This window comes from Haliotis cracherodii, unplaced genomic scaffold (genome assembly GCF_022045235.1).
Source record: "Haliotis cracherodii isolate W230 unplaced genomic scaffold, xgHalCrac1.p SCAF_15, whole genome shotgun sequence".
Lineage (NCBI taxonomy): Eukaryota > Metazoa > Mollusca > Gastropoda > Lepetellida > Haliotidae > Haliotis > Haliotis cracherodii.
In genome coordinates, this window is record NW_027266270.1 from 30,821,203 (window position 1) to 30,849,102 (window position 27,900).

The window sequence follows — 27,900 nt, forward strand, 5'->3', positions numbered from 1 at the left end:
ATCCTGCAGGCTTTGCTCCCACGAATTGATGTAACCAAAATATTGTTCAAATTGGCATTGAATCAATCTCACTCACTCTAAAGCTATGACCTATCTTCGATTAAATTTATTCGGATACATTTTTCTAAATTGACGACACAAGAAATGTTTTATTTATTTATTCAATTCGGATAAGAGAATCAACAAAATATTAAATACAAATTGATACAGCTAACTATTAGGTTGAAATATATTACATTTAATAAAATCAACTTTAAGGCAAAATACAGTTGGTGTTTACTGTTAGAATTTTAAGTGTCTCAGGTGTTGTCATTTGTATATGAATAGTAAACATTTTTTATGCCCCTAACAAAATATGGTTAAAGGGCACAGCTGTCGTGTGTATAATGTACTGTGTAATAGTGTCACTTCTTTCAACTGCCCCCTTGTCTCAAAATATTGAAATAGGCGTGTTTACAGACTATGGACACAGCCCTCCTTTGTAAATTGAAATGCGCATCAGATTCCGGATTAGAATAAGTCCAAATAAACCTATTCTTTTCGAACGAGGCGTCTAAATAGCTCGTGTGATCAGGCTTGGAGGCTTGGCTGATTGTGTGTCATCGTTCTCCGCAGCCAATGGGCCAAGGGTATTTTTCATAATGAATAGAATTACATTACCCCTGATAATCGAGGATGATCCCATTTAGTTTGGAACAACTGACCGTACATAATCAAACATCATCTAATTCCAACATTTTGCCATCGTTGCAAGTTACATTTTGACTTTTTAAATTGTATTCATTCAAAGGAACTACGATAGTATCGGTTTCCTCGTGGTTCGTGTCGGCCGCTGGCAACACGCTCTTGCAGAAATGATGAGTAAGTATCGCACAAAATGCATGACTCAGTGCATTCGATGCAGATCGCAGACGATCCCTGAAGAGAAAGAAAAGAAATAATGAATATTTCAATGTACCTGCATCTTTCATCTTGCTTTTATCGCCTGCAGAAGCGGGTAATTACTTTCTTCAAGCATGCATCGTAAAACCAAATGCTGGGACTTTAATACAGTAAACTACGGTTATAACGAACACGCTTATAACGAAGTGACGGATATAACGAACTTACTTTTTGGTCCCGACTATTTGCTTTAGTTATGCTGTATATATGCTTATAACGAACTACGGTTATAACGAACTAAATTTAGTAGTCCCTTTGAGTTCGTTATAACCGTACTTTACTGTATTAATATTGTAACCTAGAAACGAACACCATATTTTGTAGTTTGAAAAAAGTAATCTGTGGCTGGGTAATTTTGTGTAAAAATATACTGGTTCAATGAAGATTGGGGTAAGAAATGAACCCCTACCATTGTTTGAAATGTTGTACATCGTTTCCAATCATTCGTGTCGGATAAAGCCGATTGTCGGATTAACGAGTGTCGGATTAACGAGACTTGACTGAATATGTGTCCCGAAAAATGTTTATTGATTTTCAAAGAAAATATGTCTAAAATATCCATCAACAGTTGACTTTTTAATTATTAAAGTTTTAAATGAAATTATATTTTGAAAAATAAGACCATGTTGAAGAGTCCTTTGAGCTCATTATTTGGATACAATGTCGCTAACTTCTATTGTTGTTACCTGTTTAACTTTGTTATTAATGTTCTCACAACTATGTCAACTAGCCCGTTAAATCATCGAGGAAACGGCACGTTTAAACGATACCGCAACTCGTGGGCGCAGTCATCTTGGAATACCAGTCTGAGGCCCTCTGCGTATGTGCCCGGTTACACTTCATCAGCTCAATCTTGGCTAAGAGAAGTAGATGCACGATGGCACTCTCGCCATCCACTGTCACTCTACATCAGGCTGCTACGACCGAACGTTTCAAAACTTCGGGTTATTTCTGTCATTATAACTTTCACCTTTTACAGCAAGCATGGGAATGATCCGGAGTGGAATAAGTCTTCAGCAACCCATGCTTGCCGTAAAAGGCGACTTTGCTTGTCGTAAGAAGCGACTAACGGGATCGGGTGGTCAGGCTCGCTGACTTGATTGATGCATGGCATCAATCCCAATTGCTTGGATTGTTGCTTATGATGTCAATCACTGGATTGTCTGGCCGGACTCGATTATTGACAGACCGCCGTCATATAGCTGGAATATTGCTTAGTGCGGCGTTAAACAACAAACAACAAACAACCAAACCTATTCTACCCCTGATCTTCACGAGCCAAATACTTTTCTGCACAGGACAGTAGTGTTATAACAACCAATAAGTACAGATGTGTAGTAAAAAACCAGTGACTCTAATATTGTATACTATAAATGCAAGCCTCGTTTTGGGAATAAGCTGTGCTAACAATGAGTGTTTGATGGCGACCTTTAATGGAGCTACCAGCCTCTTACTTCCCCGGAGCCTACTCCTCCAAGCACAAACAAGGAAACGGCAGTTACCTAAAGTGCTACATCTCACTATGAAGAGTTGCAACCCTTATTCGTGGCAGGATTGTATGATCGCAAGTTAGATTCCCAGGTGCGCCTTGCTTATGACGGTTGGTTTGTCAGCACAATATTTAAGTTCGTGGGTTTCACCAAAGTCGTATCCGTCCACGACCTGCATCACTCCCGGCTTCACTCACTGATTAAACAGACCTGCCAAGTTATAACTGAAATACGGGTCAAAGCAACTTTGAACCAAACTCACTCACTCACGCACTCAAGAAGGTAACGTTTGAGCCATTCCAGATCTCCAGATGACCATTTATGATATTTGTTTATCTGGCCTGCGCTCAAAAGCTTGAACTTTGCTACTGGCACCTATTCCTCCCCGTAATCCCCTGTGAGAAGCAAGGGCATACTGGAGACCTATTCTAGTCGGGAATTCCACGGAGACAGGCATGCGGTAATAAGGTCTATTCTGTCCCGAATTCGCAACGGAGACGAGCATTGTGGTACTGGGACCTATCCGCACGGAGACACGCATGGGTTACTGATGACCTCCTTCGGCCCGGAATCCTACGGAGACTAGTACTGGGGAAATATTTTGTTTCGTATTCCCTACGGGCCAAGACTTACAGAATCCACTCCAAGGCAAAGAGAAGGCCGATACTGTCTGATGGGATGCCCAGAGCTGTTAGGTTGATGAGTACGGCCACGATGCTAGCACTGGGCACAGACGGGATGGCCACAGAGATGACGAGGGTCAACATCCTAGAAAGATACAGAAAAATCTCTTTAACCTGGGAGTCCCGTTAGTTCAGATAGATACTACAAGGAACGTGTATACACTATTAAGAGAAGTGTGAGGCAGTTGGAACCAATTCTGTTTCCGTATCACTATTAAGAGAAGTGTGAGGCAGTTGGAACCTATTCTGTTTCCGCTGTTTCCGTATCACTATCAAGAAAAGTGTGAAGCAGTTGGAACCTATTCTGTTTCCGTATCACTATTAAGAGAAGTGTGAGGCAGTTGGAACCTATTCTGTTTGCATATCACTGTTAAGAGAAGTGTGAGGCAGTTGGAACTCATTCTCCTCTGCATCACTGCTGAGAGAAGACTGGGGCATTTGGAACCTATTCTGCTAATGTATCACTGTGCAAATACGCGTAAGATATTTAGGGTCAGGCATGTAGGCCTCTCTCAAGACAAACATTCTGCCTAGAACATTCTGATCCAAGTCACCACTCCTCCACTCAACTCACCATATAAGGAGAATCTTGGTGGCGTCCATATCGACGCCGGTAAGCTGGCCGATGAATATGCAGGCAGCACTGATGTAGACGACACTGCCATCCCTGTTGATGCTGGCAGCGAAGGGAACGACGAAGCGGGCGATGCGCTTGTCCACTTTGTTATCCTTCCCTTCCAGTATGGTGAGCGTCTCGGGGATAGCGATAGCACTGAAACAATAATGTCAAAACGTATGCTTTTAGCTGACATCAAACTTATTCTTCCTTATACAGTTTCAGTTCACAGATAAAGCTGTGTTTGTTCGTCTATGTATGAAACTTGTTTGAACTGCCCTTTGACTTGAGCCACACGGGACTGCGAATTGACTCTAATGTAGGACGACCAATTGACTTAAGTGTAGGAGGATCGTCAATTGACCTGAGCCTAAGAGTACTACCAATTGCCCTGAGTACAGGGGAACTGCCACGTGACCAGAACCGACCAGTAACTGAGCCAAGCATCGAGTTGACCTGAGCCGAGTATCTCTTGTGAGTTGGCGCCATCACATGACCCATCAATCTTTTATTTCTCAAAAAGAACCACCCACGGTGGTACAGGAACAATCTTTCATATATGATAGAAATTTGTATTTAGCAAAATGTCGGTTATACAGTACAAATATTGGGCAACGTTTAAACATTTTGCTTGAAAATAACGAATGTCAGTTGTGACATTGTGACAAATCCTGATTTCACTCGAGAACACACATTGTTGTCAATCAATCTAAACTACTTTAGAACAATTCACACTTGTTTAGAAGCTGGTGGCAGTTATAACACCGTTTGTCTGCTTGATGACGGACAAAAGCCCGAATTGTTGCAGGTCTTTGACGTTTACCACGAGCACAGTATGGTTCTGACCAAGGATCATACTCGGGCAATCTAGGATTCGAACCCTCGATCAGCAAAGTGCTGTAAAACACTGTGCAGCTGGTGCCACATGTCGATGAAGACATTTATAATTATACGTAGATAAAAACGCTTACGTTCAATCAAAAGACACTAACGTAAGATACATACGAACTAGCAGTCGCAAAGGTGACCATCCATGGTCTCCCAAACGTAATGAGACGCCGATACGGGTTGATTCTTGTGACGAGGAAGAACAGGATGGGTTGGACGATGAGCTGATAGACGGCTAACCCTACACAGACCACCAAAGCGAACATGCCAAGAGATCGGAATGTACTGGACAGATTCCCTGCTCGAGCTAGTGCCTCTGCTATAAGACTGGCCACTCCAACTGGCGTGAACCTTCAACACAGAGCCAGTTGATTCGTTCATTAATTTTATCAATCAATCAATTCCATTAACAAACGAGCAATAATTAAAGCCACATTGAAAGAAACTATCAAGCTTCCCAAACTTACAGTCATGATATTTTCAGCACGCCTACAACGATCAATATGAAACATACACGCAGATATACTAAATGTTCTTACATGAACGTGAATAAATGAAGAAATGAATGAATGAATGAATGAATGAATGAATGGTCAGTTAGAGGTCTGTTATTGTAAACATTATATATTATAATTGAAAAGTTACGTATTGGAATAAAGAATCTAAAACGAAAAAGCCCTCAATATACATGTGTATATATAATTAATACTTGAAACGTCACGTCAAATAGGTCAAATAGTAGTTTGAAAGGATGCAATTCATCAAAATTAATCAATTTATCCATCCTTGATATACAATGCACAATGTTTCCATTCTATTCGGATAAATACCCTGGACCCATTCGCTAAGGTAACTTCGTCTCGACGCCCAATTCGAATAACGTGACGCAAAAAAATTACGTCCAATCAAATAACTCTCCAAGAAGCTCTGGCGTCGAATTGGCCCATGGTAGTTATCATGTGATAGAAATATAATACACTGAATATGGGTGGATGAGAAGAATACAACTGTTATTAAAACGTTCTATTTTCGGATTCAACAGTCTCCTTACCAGATGAGCCAACGCAGTATTTTCATGATGATCTCACTGGTTGAGTGGAAGAAGATGAAGAAAGGTTTGCCGACGTCCCCCAAGGCTGTGGTGGCCATCCCGAATATCATGCAGCAGATGACCAGACCTAGGGGGAGAAGAGGATTATACTCAAAGGCAAAACTAACTAATCACCTAACCATATAGACTGGAGCAGTTTTCGTTGTATTATAAAAGCATGTAAATAATAACATTAAACGAGCCATCAATCAAATGCACAAAAATACAAAATTTGAATAATTATACTCCAACATGTTATATGATAGTTTTCAGCGGGTTTTTTTATGTTTTAGTAGTATGGCCCATTTACATGTTTTTCCACTGTCAATGTGATTTGGTTTCTGTAGATATTATTGCGCGTATTACATGTTTTCTTTAAACATTTTATCCGTTTTGAGAACTCAGCAAGTTTGTCCATTTTCCACAGGTCACAGACCACTTCTTGTTTTACTGACTTATTACAGCGGAAAATCTGCTCAACTGACACAATTTTTTGTAAATATACCTCTATGACATCATGCAATGCCCACAACAAAATATTTAACTGTAATTTAAAAGTAATTTCTTTTATCTGAGAGTAAGAATGTATGAAACAATCCACAAAAGAACATGATACTTTTTCCTTTGACTATAATTAAAGTGAGACGGTTTCGTTTGTTTTTTTGTTGCAACAGTGAGCAATATTCTAACCACATAACGATGGCCTGTAAATAATCGAGTCTGGACCTGACACACCAGGGATTGATATTATATCTCACATGGGGTACGATGAATACGCTATCACCCGAGCCTGACTACCCGGAAGAAATTGCTCGTCTCTTTCAAAGAGTGCTGGGTCCTTTCGAGTCTTGACTGAGATGACGAGTTAATTGTTTATAAAACTCGTTTTGAATTTGTAAAACGAGATAAGCGATGAACAAATGTCAGTTTGTACAAGTGTGCACTAAACAACACATCACCTAATACATTAGTGGACTCTGCAGAACCAACTGTCTTCACGACGTCGACAACGGTGTTGTTGATGATGTCGCCAGACTCGTTTACCATGACGACCTTCTCAGTTACAAGATACTTCGTCTGAGCCTGAAACATCCCAAGAGTCATATGAATAATGATACATGTCATATTTCAGTATATAAAACGTCAACGGCTGAGAAAAAGAACTGCGAACATTAGTGACAACATTTAATGTTGCTGTAATGATTTGGCCTTTTATAAGGTATTAAGTCATTAAAATATCTTTCAAGTATCAGAAGATCGGTGGTTAAAAATTAACTTTTCTATGAAAATTAGGCAAATAAAAGGAAAAGAAATGACAAAAATGTTTTGGAGAGGCAAGTCAAAGTTTTACGTCCCTTCCTATACATTTGTCACCGTTTGCCCCTTTACGTAAGGGGCAGACCATTTGATTTCTAGGTTGTTGCTTTTTTTTATAAAACACAGCTCATAAGTTTGTGTAAATAAAAAAGTCAGCCTCCATCTGCTTGAACAAAAATAACTCATCCTCAATAGTCTCGACCACAGTATGGCCATCCTCATCAATACAGAATATTTCATGAGCAAAGCAATAATCTTTGACAGAGAGGCATGACCATGAGAGACAGTATGCCTGTTACCGTTATTTATTAATAATCATTTCAAATCTTCCATTTCAAGAGGCCATAACAGTTGTTGACTGTGATGGGAAATTACCATTAAGCACCATATACCCTTACTTGGAAACAACTGACGAGCAAAAGAAATGTTACCAATCAAAATTGTTTGTTCCTAAACACAGTAAAGGAAGATACTTGTATGGACAAAAGACATGAATTATCGACATCACTCTAAGTAACGCCATGAGGATCAAGTTGGCCTCAATGTACCCTATTGCAGTTTGAGATGCATCAGTTGTGAGGATGAAGGGTTTGTTTTGGTCGGATGGCAAGGCTGTTGTAAGGGCTTGCTTTAACTTTTCGAATGCCTGTTGGCAATTGTTGGACCATTCGAAATCACGCGTCTTTTTTCCGAAGGTTGTATAGAGGGGAGGCGATCCATGAAAGGTTTGCTAAGAATTTATGATAATACGAGGACAAATCTAAGAAATGACACACATCATAGGCATTATAGAGGGTGGGATCTGTGTGACTGAATCTATTTTTGAAGGATCGACATGGATGCCAATTTGCTGAAGATATGCCCTGAGTAGATGACAAGTTTTGTCGCAAAAATATATTTGCTTGATTTTAGAGTCAGTCCCGCTTCTTCGATCTTTTGGAATACTGCCTTGAGGTGATTCAAATGTTCAAAATACGTTGTAGAAAATAAACTGAACCAAATTAAAAACTTCACAATCCTAAAATTTTAACACTTTGTCCTGTTATCATTGTGGGCCCTTATTGTGTATTTAAACAGTAATGGCCACGTATTGTCTTCAGATAACACTCGTTTTTGTGCAGGTGAATCGAGAAAAAATCATGTGCAAAGCACTATAGTGGCAAAAGTGTTTTTTCATGTGCAACTGGTCACGTGGCCATAATACCCAACGTGTTTTCAGCCATACTTGTTAGCAGTCATTAACAAAACACAAGTAACAAAACTTTTTACGGCCATTTGTCATGCCACGCCTTTCAAATGTGCAACGTGAAATGAACTGTTTAGGGTTAGACTGAGTGCGCAAACTGTTCGAAACCGTCTGAGAACTGCTCACCTTCAAGCACGACGGCCATACTGTGGGCCGATTCTGACTCAATTACGCTGACGTCAACGTCAATTGTGGGCACAGCGACACTTACGATGGACTCAGAGGAATTGGAATCAAGTCGTCTTCAGTCATGAATCCCGATTTAATCTTCGATTTGCTGATGGTAGGGCGAGGGTGTGGAGGTGCCGTCATGAACGTTACGCCCACTGTTGTGTACAGGAAGTTGACAGATTCCGAGGCGGAAGTGTCATGGTGTGGGGTGCTTTCTGTGGCAATGCACCTTCCAGGCTTCTTGTCATCCGTGGCAACCTCAATGCTGCTGCTTACCGCAACCAGGTACTGGCACCAGAACTTCTGCCTTTTATGGCAGCACATGGACCCGGTTTGATCTTCCAACACGATAATGCCAGACCCCACACAGCAATTTTGTCAAGGAATTTCCTTCAGAATGCGGGAGTCAACGTCATGGACTGGCCGTCAAGGTCTCCCGACCTCAATCCCATCGAACACGTCTGGGATGCTCTTGGCAGAAGTCTGCGCACTCTCAAGAACCAACCACAGAATTTGCAAGATGTTGGCACCATGTTGCAGCAACAATGGCGTCGTCTTCCCAATCATGTGTTCACAAGCATCACAAGGTCCATGCGGAGGCGTTGTGTGGCAGTTGTCAATGCATATGGTGGCCATACACGCTACTGAACGCTGCCATCAGATTCTCGTGCTTGGGACTTATGATTTAAAATGTTAATGTTATTACCGAATACCGTGCTTGGAACAAATTATGGTTACCACCGTTAATTAAAATCCGTCTTTGGACATAAATGATTAAAAATTACCTTCTCTGATACATTTATCCGTTGTATATCATATAGGGGATTACTTTTTAAAATGTGAAGTTTTTAATTTGACTCAGTATATTATGCCATCTATATACATTAGTATGAAACGCCAATCAATTGGGTAGGAACATTTATGAGGCCGAAAGGTAGGAGATTCGATTGGGTGTAATTTATTTAATTATTTTTTTGCATCTGGATGGAGTGGTATTTGCCAAAAGCCGCTAGCACAATCTAGCAACTAAATATCTTGGCAGAGGTGGTAGAGGGAAAAAATATAGGTTTGGTAACTGCATTGAAGCGTCTATAATTTACGACAAAGCGGTAAGAGCTATCACGTTTTTTAACCATGACAATGGGAGAGTGCCATTCAGAAGAAATGGGGAGAATGATATTGGCTTCAAACATTTCCTGCACCTGTCTGGAACATTTTACCCAAAGGGTGCGTTTTGTTTATAAACAGGGTCTGGTGTCACCTGTTTCTATTTTGTGATGATATAAGTGAGTGTGTCCTAATTCTGCAAAAAATGATCTTTGTTATTGGAGAAATACGTTTTACTGAGTACTTGGACTTTCAATATTTTTTAAATGCTTTTGAGAACAAAAGCTCCACGACGTTCAGGGGTATTGTTATACCGCCGCCTCACCAACGATGTCGACGATGAAGTATTGCCTGTCTCCCGTCCATCCTGAGTGCCTGTAATGGACCATCAGCCTGGTGACAGTCATTCGACTACGGCCAAAACTCCTTACAACGTGGTCATGCGTTGCTTCTTGATGTAATATACCAATGGCTTGTTATGTCAGTACCGTTTTTTGACACAGTCCAACGGTTTGAGTGTGAATTACTAATTCGGTTTTTATATCCATATCTTGGTAGGCTGGAATGCTGCAAGTGCAGCCAAAGTTTCACTTCAAACTTAAGTTCCACTGATCTGGGTAATGTAGCACGTGCGTTACTCAGCAAACTGTTGTGGTTGTGTTTTGGCGATTGATTTGCTACTATTTCGTTACACTATTCGGGGTTTGGACCCAACGTGTCCAACTTTCAGTTTGGTAACGTTTATTTTTTTCGTCAGTTGACATCAAAAGTTGTGCTACTTATGTTCATTATACACAATCTTAGTAATTGAAAATGACGTTCCTCCAGTAGGTGTGAGTAGAAACATGTCAAGTTGATTGGGATTTGCTAATATTCTTTTATTTATTATGTTATAAATGCTTAATTACACCGATATTTCCATTGTTCTGCCTTCATAATCACCTACATCTGTAGAAAAAACCTCAGACCCTAAATATGAAGAAAAAGGCATGACTCGACCCAAAAAAACAACCAACCCGCCCAACCACCCCACACATCTCTCTCTCTCTCTCTCTCTCTCTCTCTCTCTCTCTCTCTCTCTCTCTCTCTCTCTCTCTCTCTCCTAAAAATCAAATGGCCTGCCCCTAACCTGCAAGAAGACACGTTCCCCTAAAAATAAATGTTATGTGCGAAAACACAACAAACCAATCAGAATGCGGGTTTGACGAAATATACTTGGGTCAAAGAATCCCTCTTTAATATGTTTTGTTACTAATCTATGAAAGTTTCTATTTTTCGGTTACCCTCAAATTCCTTTTAGAAACTGGTGTTTCTGGCAATTTCCTAAAGTAAGTCTTTTACAATACTAGTCAGTCACGTTGGATGCAATACATCTCACCTGTTTAAAACAAGCTGTGACTATGTTGTCAGGAAATAGGTTTCTGCAAGTGGAGAAGAAATGACATTCTCTAGAAGAATCGTAGAATTGAGCTTGTGTGCCGAGCGCATTCCTCGACCAATCAAATCAAAGATCTCTCCCGAAACAACATTACCGCCTAGTGAGTGATTATTGCTTAGTGCCACATCAACAGTCTTCCATCTATTCGCGGCGACAAAGACATTAGACATTAGTTTGCGTCAATTGCGGGTTAACATCACTTGATCTGGGTGGACACGGGTGGCTTGGTAGTTACCTGATAAGGTCGGCAAATATATCCTGTGTTTCCATTATCTGCGTGATGGTCTTCTCGCTGCCGGAAGTAAGATCCACGCCATTACCTTTCAAAAAATAGGCTCGTATGTCAAAGGTCACATTGTTACACCATGATTAACTTGTAAGCATGTGGTCATCGATAAAATAGCTGGGTTTTTTGTATTTATGCTATGGTTTGTTTGTTTGTTTGTATGTTTGTTGTTTAACGCCGTACTCAGGAATATTCCACCTATATGGCGGCGGACTGTAAATAATCCAGTGATTGACATCCCGAGCATCAGTCCACGCAATTGGGATGCGATGACATGCTTCAACCAAGTCAGCGAGCCTGACCACCCGATCCTGTTAGTCGCTATTTACGGCAAGTTTGGTTTGCTGAAGACCTATTCTAACCAGGATCTTCACGGGCTGGTTAATAAGGTTGGACATAGTGATTCAAGACCATTCCAACCAATAACAAACAAAAAACCCGCTCTGGCTTCATTCTACGCTTGATATTTACTATTTTAATCATTTGTATTTCTCAGAGGTATAGCATATTCAATTTATAACTCTTTTCTTCTTTGTGGTCACACTTAAAATAAAAAGTAACATTCTGTACTTTGTATGCGTTTTTATATTTAATTATAATAGTCAAATGGGCAGAACCAGAATAACATATAATGAAAACTACGTACTGTTTAGATTGTTCGGACGATACGTCAATTGAAACTTCAAATATGGATCTTCTTTGATTTTACAAAATATTTCTCTTTATGTCACAAATGGGTTTCACGATTGTCTTATCCTGTCTCATCATTGTATCCATGTTGTCTTACCTGGTTTGAGTAAGTGAGAGATCAGGGGTTTTCCTCGTTTTTATCAATATTACGGGCACCAATGGGCTTCACGCATTGAACCTATGTCGTGACGAGCGAACGATTTCACCACTCAGCTGTCCTACCGCCTTTAACAGTATAGAGTTGGTTATTGGCTGGTTGGTTTGTTGTTTTACGCTGCACTCAGCAATATTCTAGCTGTATGACGGCGGTCTGTAAATAATCGAGTCTGGACGAGGGAGTCCAGTGATTGATATCATGAGCATCCATCCACACAATTGGGATCGATGACATGCATCAAACAAGTCAGCGAGCCTGACCACCCGATCCCGTTAGTCTCCTCTTACGACAAGCAAAGTCGCCTTTTACGGCAAGCATGTGTTCCTGAAGACCTAATCCACCCCGGGTCTTCACGGGTAACACAGGTTAGAGAGTATGTGAACACTTGTTGTGGTGCAGAGAGTGAACACTAAACTACCCTACCGCCCCTCTTACCTGGTTTGATGGCGATTGTTATGGCGATGGAGACGAGAGCAGGGATGGCGTTGGTGGTGATGATATAGAAGAGAGAGATGAGGCTCACTCTGCCGTTACATTTTGGGTCTAATGATGCCGTACCTGCAATGCCGAGAAAACTTCTTTCACTTATTTGGGTCATAAGTTGGTTGTCCATACAAACAATACATTTTCCTTCATGACAAGACGAGATTCGCGCCCAGTATTATCCTAGTTGAACTTTTTTTCAACACAACGAGAAGAAATAAAATGTTCTCAAACATTATTCCCTCATTATTCAACATTTGTGAAGTTTTGCATCAATCCCTATATGTACGTGTATTGTACTTCGAATCAATGTATATACCATACCCACTGATTGTGGGTGTTCGAATTCCCGATTTTTCTTAGTTAAAATCCTCGATCTTTCAGCAGTGCGCATGTGTATCAACAAAGTGCTAGGTGTCTAAGGTGTCTTCCAGCTTCATTAATTGACACTCTGTGATGGACAGCTCACAGCGGCGCTGAAGCAAGGTCACTCATACATTACGTCTTTTTGCCTTATGACGTGTTTTCGATAGAGTGAGTAAGGTATGTTTTATGCCACTTTAAACAATATTCCAGCAACATTACAGCTAGGGGACGCCAGAAAGTGCTTCTCATATTCCATGTGGGCAATGGAACCCGGGACTTCCGTGTGCCTAAGGATCGCTTTAACCACTGTTCTACCTCTCTGCCTGTTTTGAGGTACGAACCTGCGATGACGCTGCATATGATGAGGGGTAGGATCATCATCTTCAGCATCCTCATGTACATCTCCCCCGGCAACCCTGGTAACATATGACGTTGACAATCTCTCACTATTATTACAACACAATAATGGGAAAATAAACACACAGGAACTGTATATTATTATGCATTTTAAACTTTAAAACATATTCAATTTTAACAAACAACGCTAAACTGTCAATAGGGGCACAGGTGGCTGAGGCGTGCCAGAAACCGATGATCGTGGGTTCGAATTCCAGATTCACACTTATTATGGTTCTAGGTTTGTCGGTACCAACCCGTGCCCGTGGGTTTCATCAAAGTGGTAAAAGTAAAAGACCTGCGTCTCTTCGGGGATTTCCTCCCACATCGAGCTGACACGCCGTGATATAACTGGAATACCAACCACAAACTTGATGAACGTCAGTTATGACTTAACATTATGGACTCGAAATGATCCTTGTCCGCGGCAATGTCTAATATCAGCACTCCTCTTTTATCGAAGTGCGGATAGTTTTGAGTTAACGAGTTTGAGCTGTTGTTAATTTTAATCATAAATTTTAAAGAAAGTTTGATGCTATAATTCGTTCTCATTAATCAAAGATGCACAGATCTACTAAAACAGCTAAAAACACCCCTCAAACCGTTTCACGCATTAGAATTTAAACGTTTAAACATGTTTAGAATGTTCACATATTTACGACAAATTGCATATCATTATGTATTATCCATGTTAAGAAGTCAAATATGAATAAGCTGTATAATATATATTGAAATTAGATGTGCAGATCAGATTCACAGGCAGTTGCACAACGAATATCCTGCACAGGACTTACAACGAAAACCTGGTACAATATTAAGTTAATGTACAAATAAACCAAGCTTAGTTAATGGTGACAAGGCAAATTGACATTTAGGAACATGAGTTGAGTGAAGGACTCAAGGAAAGAAATTGAGAGGTTGCAGGTTCGTATCCCGCCAGGTTTTCAAAGGTGAGGTGTAGTGAAATGGGTTAATGCACTTACATAGCTACGTGTATGCACGTTTGTCGGTGGCTGTTTGTACTAGTCTGGACTAATGCCGACTTTTTAGTGCTAGCACACTGAAATACGAGGGCTGGCTGAAAAGTTCTAAGCCTAAGTGGGATATCTCAATCGGATTGAAACAAACTTTTGCCACCAACAAGTACAACCAATTAATGAATCATAGACATAAGAACTGCAACTGTAGTGTTATTATTGTCTTTGTACCAGGCCATCTTGTGCACCTACCAATTGAAATCACCAGAAATGGACAAAACTGGCTATAGGGCAGTCATCAAGTACCTGCAACTGAAAGGGCGAACTCCAACACAGATACATGCTGACATGGTCTCCACTTTAGGGGATGATGCCCCTTCCTTTTCCACTGTAAAGAACTGGGCTGCGGAATTCAAGCGTGGCAGAGAGAGCCTTGACAATGACCCGCGTCCAGGAAGGCCTTCAACAGCAACCATTCCGGAAAACACTACCCTGGTGCATGACATGGTGATGGCTGATCGACGATTGACCACTCGACATATTGCCAGTGTTGTGGGCATCTTTCATGAGAGGGTTGAGCACATTATCGCCAACGAGTTGGGAATGACAAAAGTTTCTGCAAGATGGGTGCCAAGCTCTTGACAGCGGATCAGAAACGTGTCAGATTCCTGACGTCCCGTGACAATTTATGCCGTTTTGAAGCAGATCCCGGTGTTTTTTTGGCCCGATTTGTAACCATGGATATGACCTGGATTCATCACTTTCAACCAGAAACCAAAATTCAGTCTAAACAATGGAAGCATCAGGAATCACCAGCCCCCCCTCCCCCAAAAGCCAAGTCGGTTCCTTCTGCTGGAAAGGTGATGGCTTCAGTCTTTTGGGATTCGGAGGGTATTCTGCTGATTGACTATCTTGAAAAAGGCCAGACTATCAATGGAAGATATTATTCTGACCTACTGTGACAGTTGCGTGAAGCTATCAAAGCTAAGCGACGGGGAATGCTCACTAAAGGAGTCCTGTTCCACCAAGCCAATGCTCCTGTTCACAAATCGGTAGTTGCCATGTCAGCGATCCATGATTGTGGCTTCGAACTCATAGACCATCCCCCGTCAGACTTGGCCCCGTCAGACTTCCACCTGTTTCCCAAAATGAAAAAGGAACTAGCCGGTCGCCATTTTCCTAGTAATGATGACGTCATTTCCGCTGTGAATGACTTTTTTAAGGTGGCTGAAGAAAATGTCTTCTTGACCGGCATCCAGGTCTTGCAGCATCGCTGGCAAAAGTGTGTAAACCTGGAAGTGGACTATGTGGAGAAATAAATGAAAACCATCGACTTGGTACGGGTCTTTCACAGTTGGGCTTAGAACTTTTCAGCCAGCCCTCGTACAATGCCACAGTTTTACATGAATACCCCACTCAGACACTGACTCCGAGCCGATAAGTTATTGTTTTATCCCCTTAATGCAGAGCCCCATGCAGGGGGTGGATCTGACCTAATTTAGCCACTTTTGTGAAACAATCAGATTGCTGCACACACTTCCAGTCACATTACCACACAACCTAATATACCCCCCTCCTTTCCCACTCTCTCACTTACTCACTCACTCATTCAAGTTAAATAATCGGTACACCAATGCACATATAACTGATGACCCTGACCTTGACCTATGCTTATCCATAAATGCCAAACACTTTTACTCTTGTGTTGATATATGACATCTATATACAAATACAATTTGGCTGTTTTATCACTAGAAGTACTTGAGTGGTGGATGTGGGTCAGTGAGTTTTATATCAGATATTGTCGTCTCCGTTCCTAGAGGACTAAATGCTGTGAGTTTACATAACCAGGGTGTACCTGTAAACATAATCAACTCAAATGATTAAGCAAGGGAGACTGACTTAACTAGGTTTAATACTGCTTTGAACAGTATTCCAGCTATATCACCGTCTGTCAGCTTAATGTTTGAGGACACCCCTAAGTAGTGAAGGACTCAGACGTTTACCATTTAGGTGAAACCCATAAGCATGGTGCTGACAAACCTAAAAACATAATGGGGGTGAACCGGGATTCGAACCCATCGCGAATTGCAGCGCCAACGTGCTACCTGAATAAGCAAGACATATGATGATGTGGATAACTTATGTTTATGGCGATATCTGGTTTCAGAGCTGACTTAAGGCAAATACATGTGTATTAAGAAATGATATACAGACCTCGTTACATCTGACTCTTTTAACTCGAAATATCTTTAAAGCGAATAACTTTGACCTGGTAGATTTATTATACATCACGACTTCGCTTGTCACAAACTCTTCGTAACTCGATATGTTTTCGATTATATTCACAGGACTTTGAGTAAGGTTTATGGTATTTGGTGTAGTTTCAGTTAGGTGAGCTAAACACTGAGAAAGCGAGAAAGTGGCAGGTTTATGGAATTTGGTACTTGCATAGTTTCAGTTAGGTGAGCTAAACACTGAGCAAGCGAGGAAGTGGCAGAAGCCCCAACACACTGTTCACAATGATGCAAGACTATTGATCTCATTGTGTACTTTCGTCGTAGAACCCTACCCTTTGTCTGATGAAACGGTTGAAAGGGTAAAAAGCTGTATCAAATTTAATACGAGATAATTTTAGACTACCTAGTGTATTGCCCATACAATAAACATGGTGATTTCTGTTTTGTCTTTTATTAGTGTTGGATGTTCTACAGCAACCAATCCGTGTCCCATATATGACATAAGTGTGCTGTGGACTACAGTAGATAGCCTCATTGTGTCTGATATACAGTGTAATGTTCTGTGGGAGGACTACAGCAGATAGTCTGAAGGTGTCTTATATACAGTGTAATGTTCTGTGGGTGGACTACAGTAGAGAGTCGGAATGTGTCCAATATACAGTGTTAGTGTTTTGTGTGTGGACTACAGTAGATACTCTGAATGTGTCCAATATACAGCGTAATGTTCTGTGGGTGCACTACAGCGGATAATCCGACGGTGTCCAATATACTGTGTAATGTTCTGTGGGTGGACTACAGTAGATAGTCTGAATGTGTCTAATATACAGCGTAATGTTCTGTGGGTTCACTACAGCGGATAATCCGACGGTGTCCAATATACTGTGTAATGTTCTGAGGGTGGACTACAGTAGATAGTCAGAATGTGTCTGATATACAGCGTAATGTTCTGTGGGTGCACTACAGTAGATACTCTGAATGTGTCTGATATACAGCGTAATGTTCTGTGGGTGCACTACAGCGGATAATCCGACGGTGTCCAATATACTGTCTAATGTTCTTTGGGTGGACTACAGTAGATAGTCTGAATGTGTCTGATATACAGCGTAATGTTCTGTGGGTGCACTACAGCGGATAATCCGACGGTGTCCAATATACTGTGTAATGTTCTGTGGGTGGACTACAGTAGATAGTCTGAATGTGTCTGATATACAGTGTTAGAGTTTTGTGTGTGGACTACAGTAGATACTCTGAAGGTGTCTTATATACAGTGTAATGTTCTTTGGGTGGACTACAGTAGATACTCTGAATGTGTCTTATATACAGTGTAATGTTCTGTGGGTAGACTACAGTAGATAGCCTGAAGGTGTCTTATATACAGTGTAATGTTCTGTGGGTAGACTACAGTAGATAGCCTGAAGGTGTCTTATATACAGTGTAATGTTCTGTGGGTAGACTACAGCAGATACTCTGAATGTGTCTTATATACAGTGTAATGTTCTGTGGGTAGACTACAGTAGATAGCCTGAAGGTGTCTTATATACAGTGTAATGTTCTGTGGGTAGACTACAGTAGATAGCCTGAAGGTGTCTTATATACAGTGTTATGTTCTGTGGGAGGACTCCAGCAGATAGTCTGAATGTGTCTTATATACAGTGTAATGTTCTGTGGGTGGACTACAGTAGAGAGTCGGAATGTGTCTTATATACAGTGTTAGTGTTTTGTGTGTGGACTACAGTAGATACTCTGAATGTGTCTGATATACAGTGTAATGTTCTGTGGGTGCACTCCAGCGGATAATCCGACGGTGTCCAATATACTGTGTAATGATCTGTGGGTGGACTACAGTAGATACTCTGAATGTGTCTGATATACAGCGTAATGTTCTGTGGGTGCACTACAGCGGATAATACGACGGTGTCCAATATACTGTGTAATGTTCTTTGGGTGGACTACAGTAGATACTCTGAATGTGTCTGACATACAGCGTAATGCTCTGTGTGTGGACTACAGCGGATAATCCGACGGTGTCCAATATACTGTGTAATGTTCTGTGGGTGGACTACAGTAGATAGTCTGAATGTGTCTGATATACAGCGTAATGTTCTGTGGGTGCACTACAGCGGATAACCCGACGGTGTCCAATATACTGTGTAATGTTCTGAGGGTGGACTACAGTAGATAGTCTGAATGTGTCTGATATACAGCGTAATGCTCTGTGGGTGGACTACAGTAGATACTCTGAATGTGTCTGATATACAGCGTAATGTTCTGTGGGTGCACTACAGCGGATAATCCGACGGTGTCCAATATACTGTGTAATGTTCTTTGGGTGGACTACAGTAGATACTCTGAATGTGTCTGACATACAGCGTAATGCTCTGTGTGTGGACTACAGCGGATAATCCGACGGTGTCCAATATACTGTGTAATGTTCTGTGGGTGGACTACAGTAGATAGTCTGAATGTGTCTGATATACAGCGTAATGTTCTGTGGGTGCACTACAGCGGATAATCCGACGGTGTCCAATATACTGTGTAATGTTCTTTGGGTGGACTACAGTAGATAGTCTGAATGTGTCTGATATACAGCGTAATGTTCTGTGGGTGCACTACAGCGGATAATCCGACGGTGTCCAATATACTGTGTAATGTTCTGTGGGTGGACTACAGTAGATAGTCTGAATGTGTCTTATATACAGTGTTAGTGTTTTGTGTGTGGACTACAGTAGATACTCTGAAGGTGTCTTATATACAGTGTAATGTTCTGTGGGTAGACTACAGTAGATACTCTGAATGTGTCTTATATACAGTGTAATGTTCAGTGGGTAGACTACAGTAGATAGCCTGAATGTGTCTTATATACAGTGTAATGTTCTGTGGGTAGACTACAGTAGATAGCCTGAAGGTGTCTTATATACAGTGTAATGTTCTGTGGGTAGACTACAGTAGATACTCTGAATGTGTCTTATATACAGTGTAATGTTCTGTGGGTAGACTACAGTAGATAGCCTGAAGGTGTCTTATATACAGTGTAATGTTCTGTGGGTAGACTACAGTAGATAGCCTGAAGGTGTCTTATATACAGTGTAATGTTCTGTGGGAGGACTACAGAAGATAGTCTGAAGGTGTCTTATATACAGTGTAATGTTCTGTGGGAGGACTACAGTAGATAGTCGGAATGTGTCCAATAGACAGTGTTAGTGTTTTGTGTGTGGACTACAGTAGATACTCTGAATGTGTCTGATATACAGCGTGATGTTCTGTGGGTGCACTACAGCGGATAATCCGACGGTGTCCAATATACTGTGTAATGTTCTGTGGGTGGACTACAATAGATACTCTGAATGTGTCTGATATACAGCGTAATGCTCTGTGTGTGGACTACAGCGGATAATCTGACGGTGTCCAATATACTGTCTAATGTTCTGTGGGTAGACTATAGTAGATAGTCTGAATGTGTCCAATATACAGTTTAATGTTCTGTGGATAGACTAGAGTAGATAGTCTGAAGGTGTCCAATACACAGTCTAATGTTCTGTTGGTGGACTTCAGTAGATAATTTGAAGGTGTCCCAATATACAGTGTAATGTTCTGTTGGTGGACTATAGTAGATAGTCTGAAGGTGTCTTATATACAGTGTAATGTTCTGTGGGTGGACTACAATAGATACTCTGAATGTGTCTTATATACAGTGTAATGTTCTGTGGGAGGACTACAGCAGATAGTCTGGAGGTGTCTTATATACTGTGTAATGTTCTGTGGGTGGACTACAGTAGATAGTCGGAATGTGTCTGATATACAGCGTAATGTTCTGTGGGTGCACTACAGCGGATAATCCGATGGTGTCCAATATACAGTGTAATGTTCTGTGGGTAGACTACAGTAGATAGTCTGAATGTGTCCAATATACAGTGTAATGCTCTGTGTGTGGACTACAGCGGATAATCCGACGGTGTCCAATATACTGTGTAATGTCCTGTGGGTGGACTACAGTAGATAGTCGGAATGTGTCTGATATACAGTGTAATGTTCTGTGGGTGGACTACAGCGGATAATCCGACGGTGTCCAATATACTGTCTAATGTTCTGTGGGTAGACTATAGTAGATAGTCTGAATGTGTCCAATATACAGTTTAATGTTCTGTGGATAAACTAGAGTAGATAGTCTGAAGGTGCCCAATACACAGTCTAATGTTCTGTTGGTGGACTTCAGTAGATAATTTGAAGGTGTCCCAATATACAGTGTAATGTTCTGTTGGTGGACTATAGTAGATAGTCTGAAGGTGTCTTATATACAGTGTAATGTTCTGTGGGAGGACTACAGCAGATAGTCTGGAGGTGTCTTATATACAGTGTAATGTTCTGTGGGTGGACTACAGTAGATACTCTGAATGTGTCTTATATACAGTGTAATGTTCTGTGGGTGGACTACAGTAGATAGTCTGAAGGTGTCTTATATACAGTGTAATGTTCTGTGGGTGGACTACAGTAGATAGTCTGAAGGTGTCTTATATACAGTGTAATGTTCTGTCTGTGGACTACAGTAGCTAGTCTGAAGGTGTCCAATGTACAGTGTAATGTTCTGTGTGTGGACTACAGTAGATAGCCTGAAGGTGTCCAATAAACAGTGTAATGTTCTGTGTGTGGACTACAGTAGATAGCCTGAAGGTGTCTTATATACAGTGTAATGTTCTGTGGGTGGACTACAGTAGACAGTCTGAAGGTGTCCAATATACAGGGTAGTGTTCTGTGTGTGGACTACAATAGATAGTCTGAAGGTGTCCCAATATACAGTGTACTGTTCTGTGGTTGGACTACAGAAGAGAGTGTGAAGGTGTCTTATATACAGTGTAATGTTCTGTGTGTGGACTACAGTAGATATTCTGAATGTGTCTTATAAACAGTGTAATGTTCTGTCTTTGGACTACAGTAGATAGTCTGAATGGCTTATATACAGTGTAATGTTCTGTGGGTGGACTACAGTAGATATTCTGAATGTGTCTTATAAACAGTGTAATGTTCTGTCTTTGGACTACAGTAGATATTCTGAATGTGTCTTATATACAGTGTAATGTTCTGTCTTTGGACTACAGTAGATAGTCTGAATGTCTTATATACAGTGTAATGTTCTGTGAGTGTTGTGCAGCAGCCAGAAGGTTACAATCGAAGCATAAAACATAAAAAGGTTTAATGCCACAAAACCTTACAGCAAAAAGTAAAGCACGACACGTCGGTTTTTGACCGACTAAGACCCATTCTATTACTTTCAAGGTACCCCGCTCACATGGAAGGTACTTATATTTCGAATTGTCGAACTGTTGGCATTACATTTGCAACATACCACCCGCAAACGATCTGCGTAATCCCCAAGAATAGGCGACGCTTTGACCAAGCCCCGTCCAAACGCAATGAGGTTTGCTCATTCACCTGGATTGGACTATGAAGTAATCTGAGTTATCCCTTGGTGTGGGCAATTAACGCTTACAGGTTTAGGTGAAGTGAAGTGGGGTTGAGGTGAAGTGGGGTTCAACGTCTAAGATTATTGAACTTGTATGTGTGTGGCTGCTTGTACTAGTCCGGACTGATGACGATTTATAGTGCTCGCCCACTGAGATACCATGCAGCAGTTTAACATGAATACCCCACTCAGACACAGTATACTGACTCCGAGCCGACCACTCCTTGTTTAAGCCCCTAAATGCCGTGCGCCAGACAGGGTAACAACAAGTACCATCTTTTAACGTCTTTTGGTATGACGGAGCTAGGGATCGAGACCCGGACCCTCCGCTCTCCGGGCGGACGCTCAACCACTAGACCACGGAGGCGGTCCTTACAGGTTCAGATAGTGATTTATAATTAGAGCGGTTCGTATTCGTTTGAAAGCAGCCTCGCGATGGAGGATAAAATACAAGATGAGAATCTGATCATCAAGACATTCTCCGTTTCCACAAGAAGTGAATTTGAACAGACTGTACACGATGTCATTGCTGCTCAACAAAAGTCAGTGTCTGGGATCTGTTGGAGTGTGAGTGAGTGAGTGAGTGAGTGAGTGAGTGAGTGAGTGAGTGAGTGAGTTGGGTTTAACGCTGCTTTTAACAGTATTCCAGTCATATCGCGGGGTGTCAGCTTAATGTGGGAGGAAAGCCCGAAGTGATGCAGGTCTCAGACGTTTACCACTTCGGTGAAACCCACGAGCACGGGTATCGGGATCTGTTGGAAGAACCCACGCGTAGGTTCGTTGTTATTGAACCAGTGTGATCTGTACATTTTCATATTGTGTATCCACTCAATAAAGTATGGTATTTTAGAAGTGATACTTGCAGTACGTTATCATGTCAACAAATGCCCCGAAGGTGTTTACATTATGAAGCGTGCCTTATCCCGATAACTTAAGTCTGGGGATTAAGGGGTCGGTCTCCCGGGAAGACACCGGTTCCGGTTCCTGGGAATGGGGCAGTTGTTTTGCGTTATCCGCGGATTGGGCATCTCCCTAACTACACACGACGCATGCATAGGACCTACCCGCAATATAATCAGGTGTGCGGTAGGATAAATTCATTGTCCACCGGTACCTTGAGCCAAAACCAGTGAGTGAATGTCACTTAACGCCGGACTATTTCAGCTATATGGCGGCGGCCTGTACATAAGAGAGTCTGACAAACCGATTGAAAAGCGATTGATATCGTCCTATGCTGTCGGGTGACGATGACACTCACTCAAACATGTCAACGACCTGACTTCCCGATTCAAGGTAGTCGTCGCTTGGGACATAGACTGGGGACCTATTCTGTGCCGGGTGGGTACGGGGTCCACGGGGTCCACGGGGCGTGGTCCATCTCCCATGAGGGTAGATAATAATTCTAATGGCCGCAGCAGTCCCAAAAGTCCAAACAACGCTACATAAACTTGTACAAATGATCGATCTTACTCGAAGAAAACAACACACAAATACCATCACTCATTTTTTTATTTTTCTCATAAGCACACGTCAATTTTTCTATCGTAACCAATCACATTTATGCACATACGTCTTCAAGTGTGCGTACACATATTCGTGTTCCCGTTAGTTGAAATTTCATCCGACCTACATTCCACCAATGGAAAAAAAGTTGGGGTTGGGGGGGTTGGGGGGGTGGGGGGTGGGGGTCTTCTACGGACCTCGAGACCCGTGTTATCGCGGGCCATGAATCTAGGTAGACTAAAGCCAGGGACGTTGGCATTTGAACGAGGCGTTACTCGACTTTATGCTGATGTCTCTTGTGCCCTCAATTTGTCATGCTTTTAATGTAAGTTGATTCGTGTGGATCGTTGCTTTCGGGACTGGTTTGCTTGATCCTGACTCACCACAGTGATAAAGCTGGATATTGCTAAAAGAGGCATGGAACATTCACTTACTCACAATTTTATGTCTTTAGAAAACTTGGAGTAGTTTAGTTCGACGCCGTTTGATGGACCTAGCGTTACTGAGGTCATAATCTGTCAAGTAATTAATGCCGTCCAATCACAGATAGTGGATATATTGAGTATAAAGATTATTAAAGTAAGCTACGGTTAAAACGAACTCAAATGGACGACTAATTTAGTTCGTTATCACCCTAGCTTGTTATAAGCATATACAACAACTACGAAGCAAATAGCCGGGACCAAAAATTAAGTTCGTAATATCCGACAGTTCGTTATAAGGGTGTTCGTTATAAACGTATTTTATTGTATCATGAATGGAAAGTTTACGGATCTAAAATATTCCGAGAGCATTTGAAATGTACAATGGTTCCTGATAAGAAGAACGTATTCATGACTAATTTACAAAATGAAACATCTATGTTTTGGCCAGTGTTTTATTGATAGTATATTGAAACGTTCACGAGTTTAGGCTAAACGAAGGAAATGTTTATCGAGCATCGGCGCTCCAGTCAATTATATTTTTTAAATTATCCGCGTCGTACGAGGTAGACTGTGTTATCCATGCTTGACAACTGATTTTGTTTTGAACAGCCGAGTACAATGTGCACTCTGCGTTGTGTGGTGTTGATATACAGTAAACAACGGTTATAACGAACTCAAAGGGACCACTAAGTTTAGTTCGTTATAACCGTAGTTCGTTATAAGCATATATGCAGCATAACGACAGCAAATAGTCGGGACAAAAAAGTAGGTTCGTTATATCCGTCAGTTCGTTATAAGCGTGTTCGTTATAAACGTAGTTTACTGTACTTTTTGGAACAAAATAGACTTCATCACATTTGTGCCAAGTTTAATCTTTATAATATGTCTCAAAGTATGTTTATTGTTTTGGACAAATAAGGTTTCTCATATATCTATCCATGGTGACGTTTCTTTTGCGGTTCAGTATATTTAAATTCTACCTACCTCCCCACTTGTGAGATACAAGTGCCCCAGAAACACTTAATTTTTATGAGTCTCACGAAAGTTGGAATGACATTTCACATAATAATCTGCATTTCCCGTCATATGCATGTGATAGATTAGGTGTATTACAAATTGTAAATGCAGATGAATAATGGATATAATTCAAGAATTAATAAGGATATTCAGAATTTGTTTGTTAGTTTGTTGTTTAACGCCGCACTCAGCAATATTCCAGCTATATGACGGCGGTCTGTAAATAATCGAGTCTGGACCAGACAATCCAGTGATTGACATCATGAGCATCGATCCACGCAATTGGGATACGGTGACATGCATCAACCAAGTCAGCGAGCCTGACCATCCGATCACATTAGTCGCCTCTTACAACTAACATAGTCGCCTTTTACGGCAAGCATGGGTTGCTGAAGACCCATTCTAACCCGGATCTTCACGGGTCAAAATATACAGAGAGTGCTGCTGAGACTTGTACACCTGCAATTTGCAGACACACATCTCCAAGCCACCGTCACGTTTCGGAGGTTTAGACGAACACCACAACGCACAAATCAGTAAACAATTAAAGGATATATATGTTTTAGATTCACACGGAAATGAAACAATTCGTCAAAACCGTTTATACAAAATCATTCACACTAATTATTTTAAATTGACAATAACATGACAACTTACCGATCCATATAAGGGCATCTTGTGAGGGAGTAGCAAGACGGACACAGTATCCTATAACAAAACCGACTGTTACCCCAACGAATGTCAGGATGACAAGCAAATTGCTTCTGATCACCCTAAAGCACCGCCCAGGGGACCTCGTTTTCTGTGCCATGACAAGGGTAGGGGTACCACTACGCCCGGGTAGATCCTCAGAAATGTCGCAAGAGTAGGTCATGTTGAGTCGTACATGCTTCAGGTTATACCACCCGTTTGGAACTGTTACGATAAACCCGCATCTGGAACAGGACAAGGACAAGTCAACTGGTGGTACGTCCACAATGTGTTGTTGTGAACAATGCGTTATATCACGTGACTCTAGCGGTTGGGAGCAGTCATATGGTTAAGGAAGTCCCACCTGTCCCGTTAGTTTGGATATTTGAACGAACGGGAATGTGTTAAAAACGTTTTAACTATGAGGGATGGAATATATTTTTCGGGCACCTTTCAAATCATGTCAATATTTTTCTCTGATTTATTTTATTGTTATTATTATTATTATTATTATTATTTTGCAGGACATCCAGAATTCCAGCTAACAATATATTTTCGGTTTGAATAGAGAAAGAGTTATATATTATGCACCGAATTTAGACTCTCTCTTTTTTCAGACAATTTTAGGGATATGCTGAACAACATGTATATTATTAATTCAAATACAAAATATAACTGCATGTGACATTTCATCTTATTGGATTATCAAGGTTGACATGTCCATTCGCATGGTCTCAGCTTTGGCTGCTCAGAAAACATAAACACAAAACCGGTGTTATTCATTTTATCTCCCTTTGCTAATATTCAGGTGTTAATACGTTTGGTCTTATTGTCTGAATTCCAATTTCAGAAAACAGATACTTTCTGCAATGCAGAACCTCCCACGATTCTAGCTCAGTTTCTTATTGGTACTTGATTTGTAGTTTATGTCCATTACTATCAACGCCAATTACTGTAACGCGTTGCCTTCCATTGTCCATTGCTGGTCACCAATCTGTGCCAATTATGTGTTGGCTTCCCTTGTTAAGTTTCCACCTTTTGTTATCTTTTTACTTTTGTTATTACATGTACATATATTTGCTCTCGGGCTCATAGCATCCATTCACATGATGAAGGAGTAAGAATATATCCGAAACGTTATGTTCGTCATAATAAAAGATTTTGACATCCATAAATTCTGATCCTTATATTAGAGTAGCTCAATATTTATTCCATGTTATTTAAAATCAGTTGTTTTGATCGATCTGTTCCAAGGAAACAAATAATGATGTTTAGGATTTACGGTAACATGTAGGGGTTGAAAAGGGGTACTACATCAATATCAAATACTATTTATAGTAACAGATGCTTTGTTTTGTGTGGTTGTATATTACTTATGTTTCTTAGCCACTATAGATAGAGCGGCCGGGCATAGATAATGTATTTATTTCCTGATTGTAGCTCCTTACGTCTAACTCGTAAAGCACAAAATGTGTCACCTTATATCACAGGTCAAATGACTCAGGTCCCTCACGTCAGACGTTTACCGCTTGGTGATACCCAACAACGTGAAATGGCGTTTAACGTCGCGTTCAAGATTTTTGCACTTTTATAGCGACGTGTGTGGTGTGAGTGTGTTTTGTTTGCTTGTTTGCTTGTTGTGAACTAGGTGAGTAACGTTGTTTGGTTGGTTGATTGTTTAACGCCGCACTCAGCAGTATTCCAGCTATATGACGGCGGTCTGTAAATGATCGAGTCTGGACCAGACAATCCAATTGTTGATATCATGAGCATAGATCCAGGCAATTCGTATACGATGACACGCATGAACCAAGTCAGCGAGCCTGACCACTCGATCCCATTAGTCGCCTCTTACGGCAAGCATAGTCGCCTTTTACGTCAAGCATGGGTTGCTGAAAACCTATTCTACCCCGGATGTTCACGGGTTGGTGTGGGTGTGATGCCGACAGACCAACGGTCATAATCGGACTGAATTCTGGCTGGTGAACTCTGCACTGTGAGTTTCATGTGAAACCTTATCTGTAAATGATACTTATTGTGTTAATGGACAACGGCGACAGAGTCTGTGCCCAGTGAAAACCTCATTGCTGACCTTATCGCTGCCCATTGATTGTTGACATTCGAGTATAGGTTATAACAACACATTATCCCGACGCTTCAATCATCGCGCTAATCACAAACATATATAGACATTTACAACGCTTGTTGCCCTGTATAGAGTAGG

General features: G+C 41.1%; 1 protein-coding gene across 1 annotated transcript; it reads right to left on the minus strand.

Moving 5' to 3' along the window:
* Positions 1–713: 713 nt before the first annotated feature.
* On the minus strand, positions 714–27,783 carry LOC139462044 (excitatory amino acid transporter-like). Its single transcript, XM_071243546.1, has 12 exons — positions 27,713–27,783; positions 25,644–25,921; positions 13,312–13,386; positions 12,557–12,679; positions 11,224–11,308; positions 10,929–10,971; positions 6,669–6,792; positions 5,671–5,797; positions 4,737–4,970; positions 3,690–3,887; positions 3,066–3,200; positions 714–918 (listed from the first exon to the last, which is right to left on the minus strand). The coding sequence occupies exons 1-12, from the start codon at positions 27,781–27,783 to the stop codon at positions 714–716; spliced, it is 1,698 nt and encodes a 565-aa protein (XP_071099647.1).
* Positions 27,784–27,900: the final 117 nt, after the last annotated feature.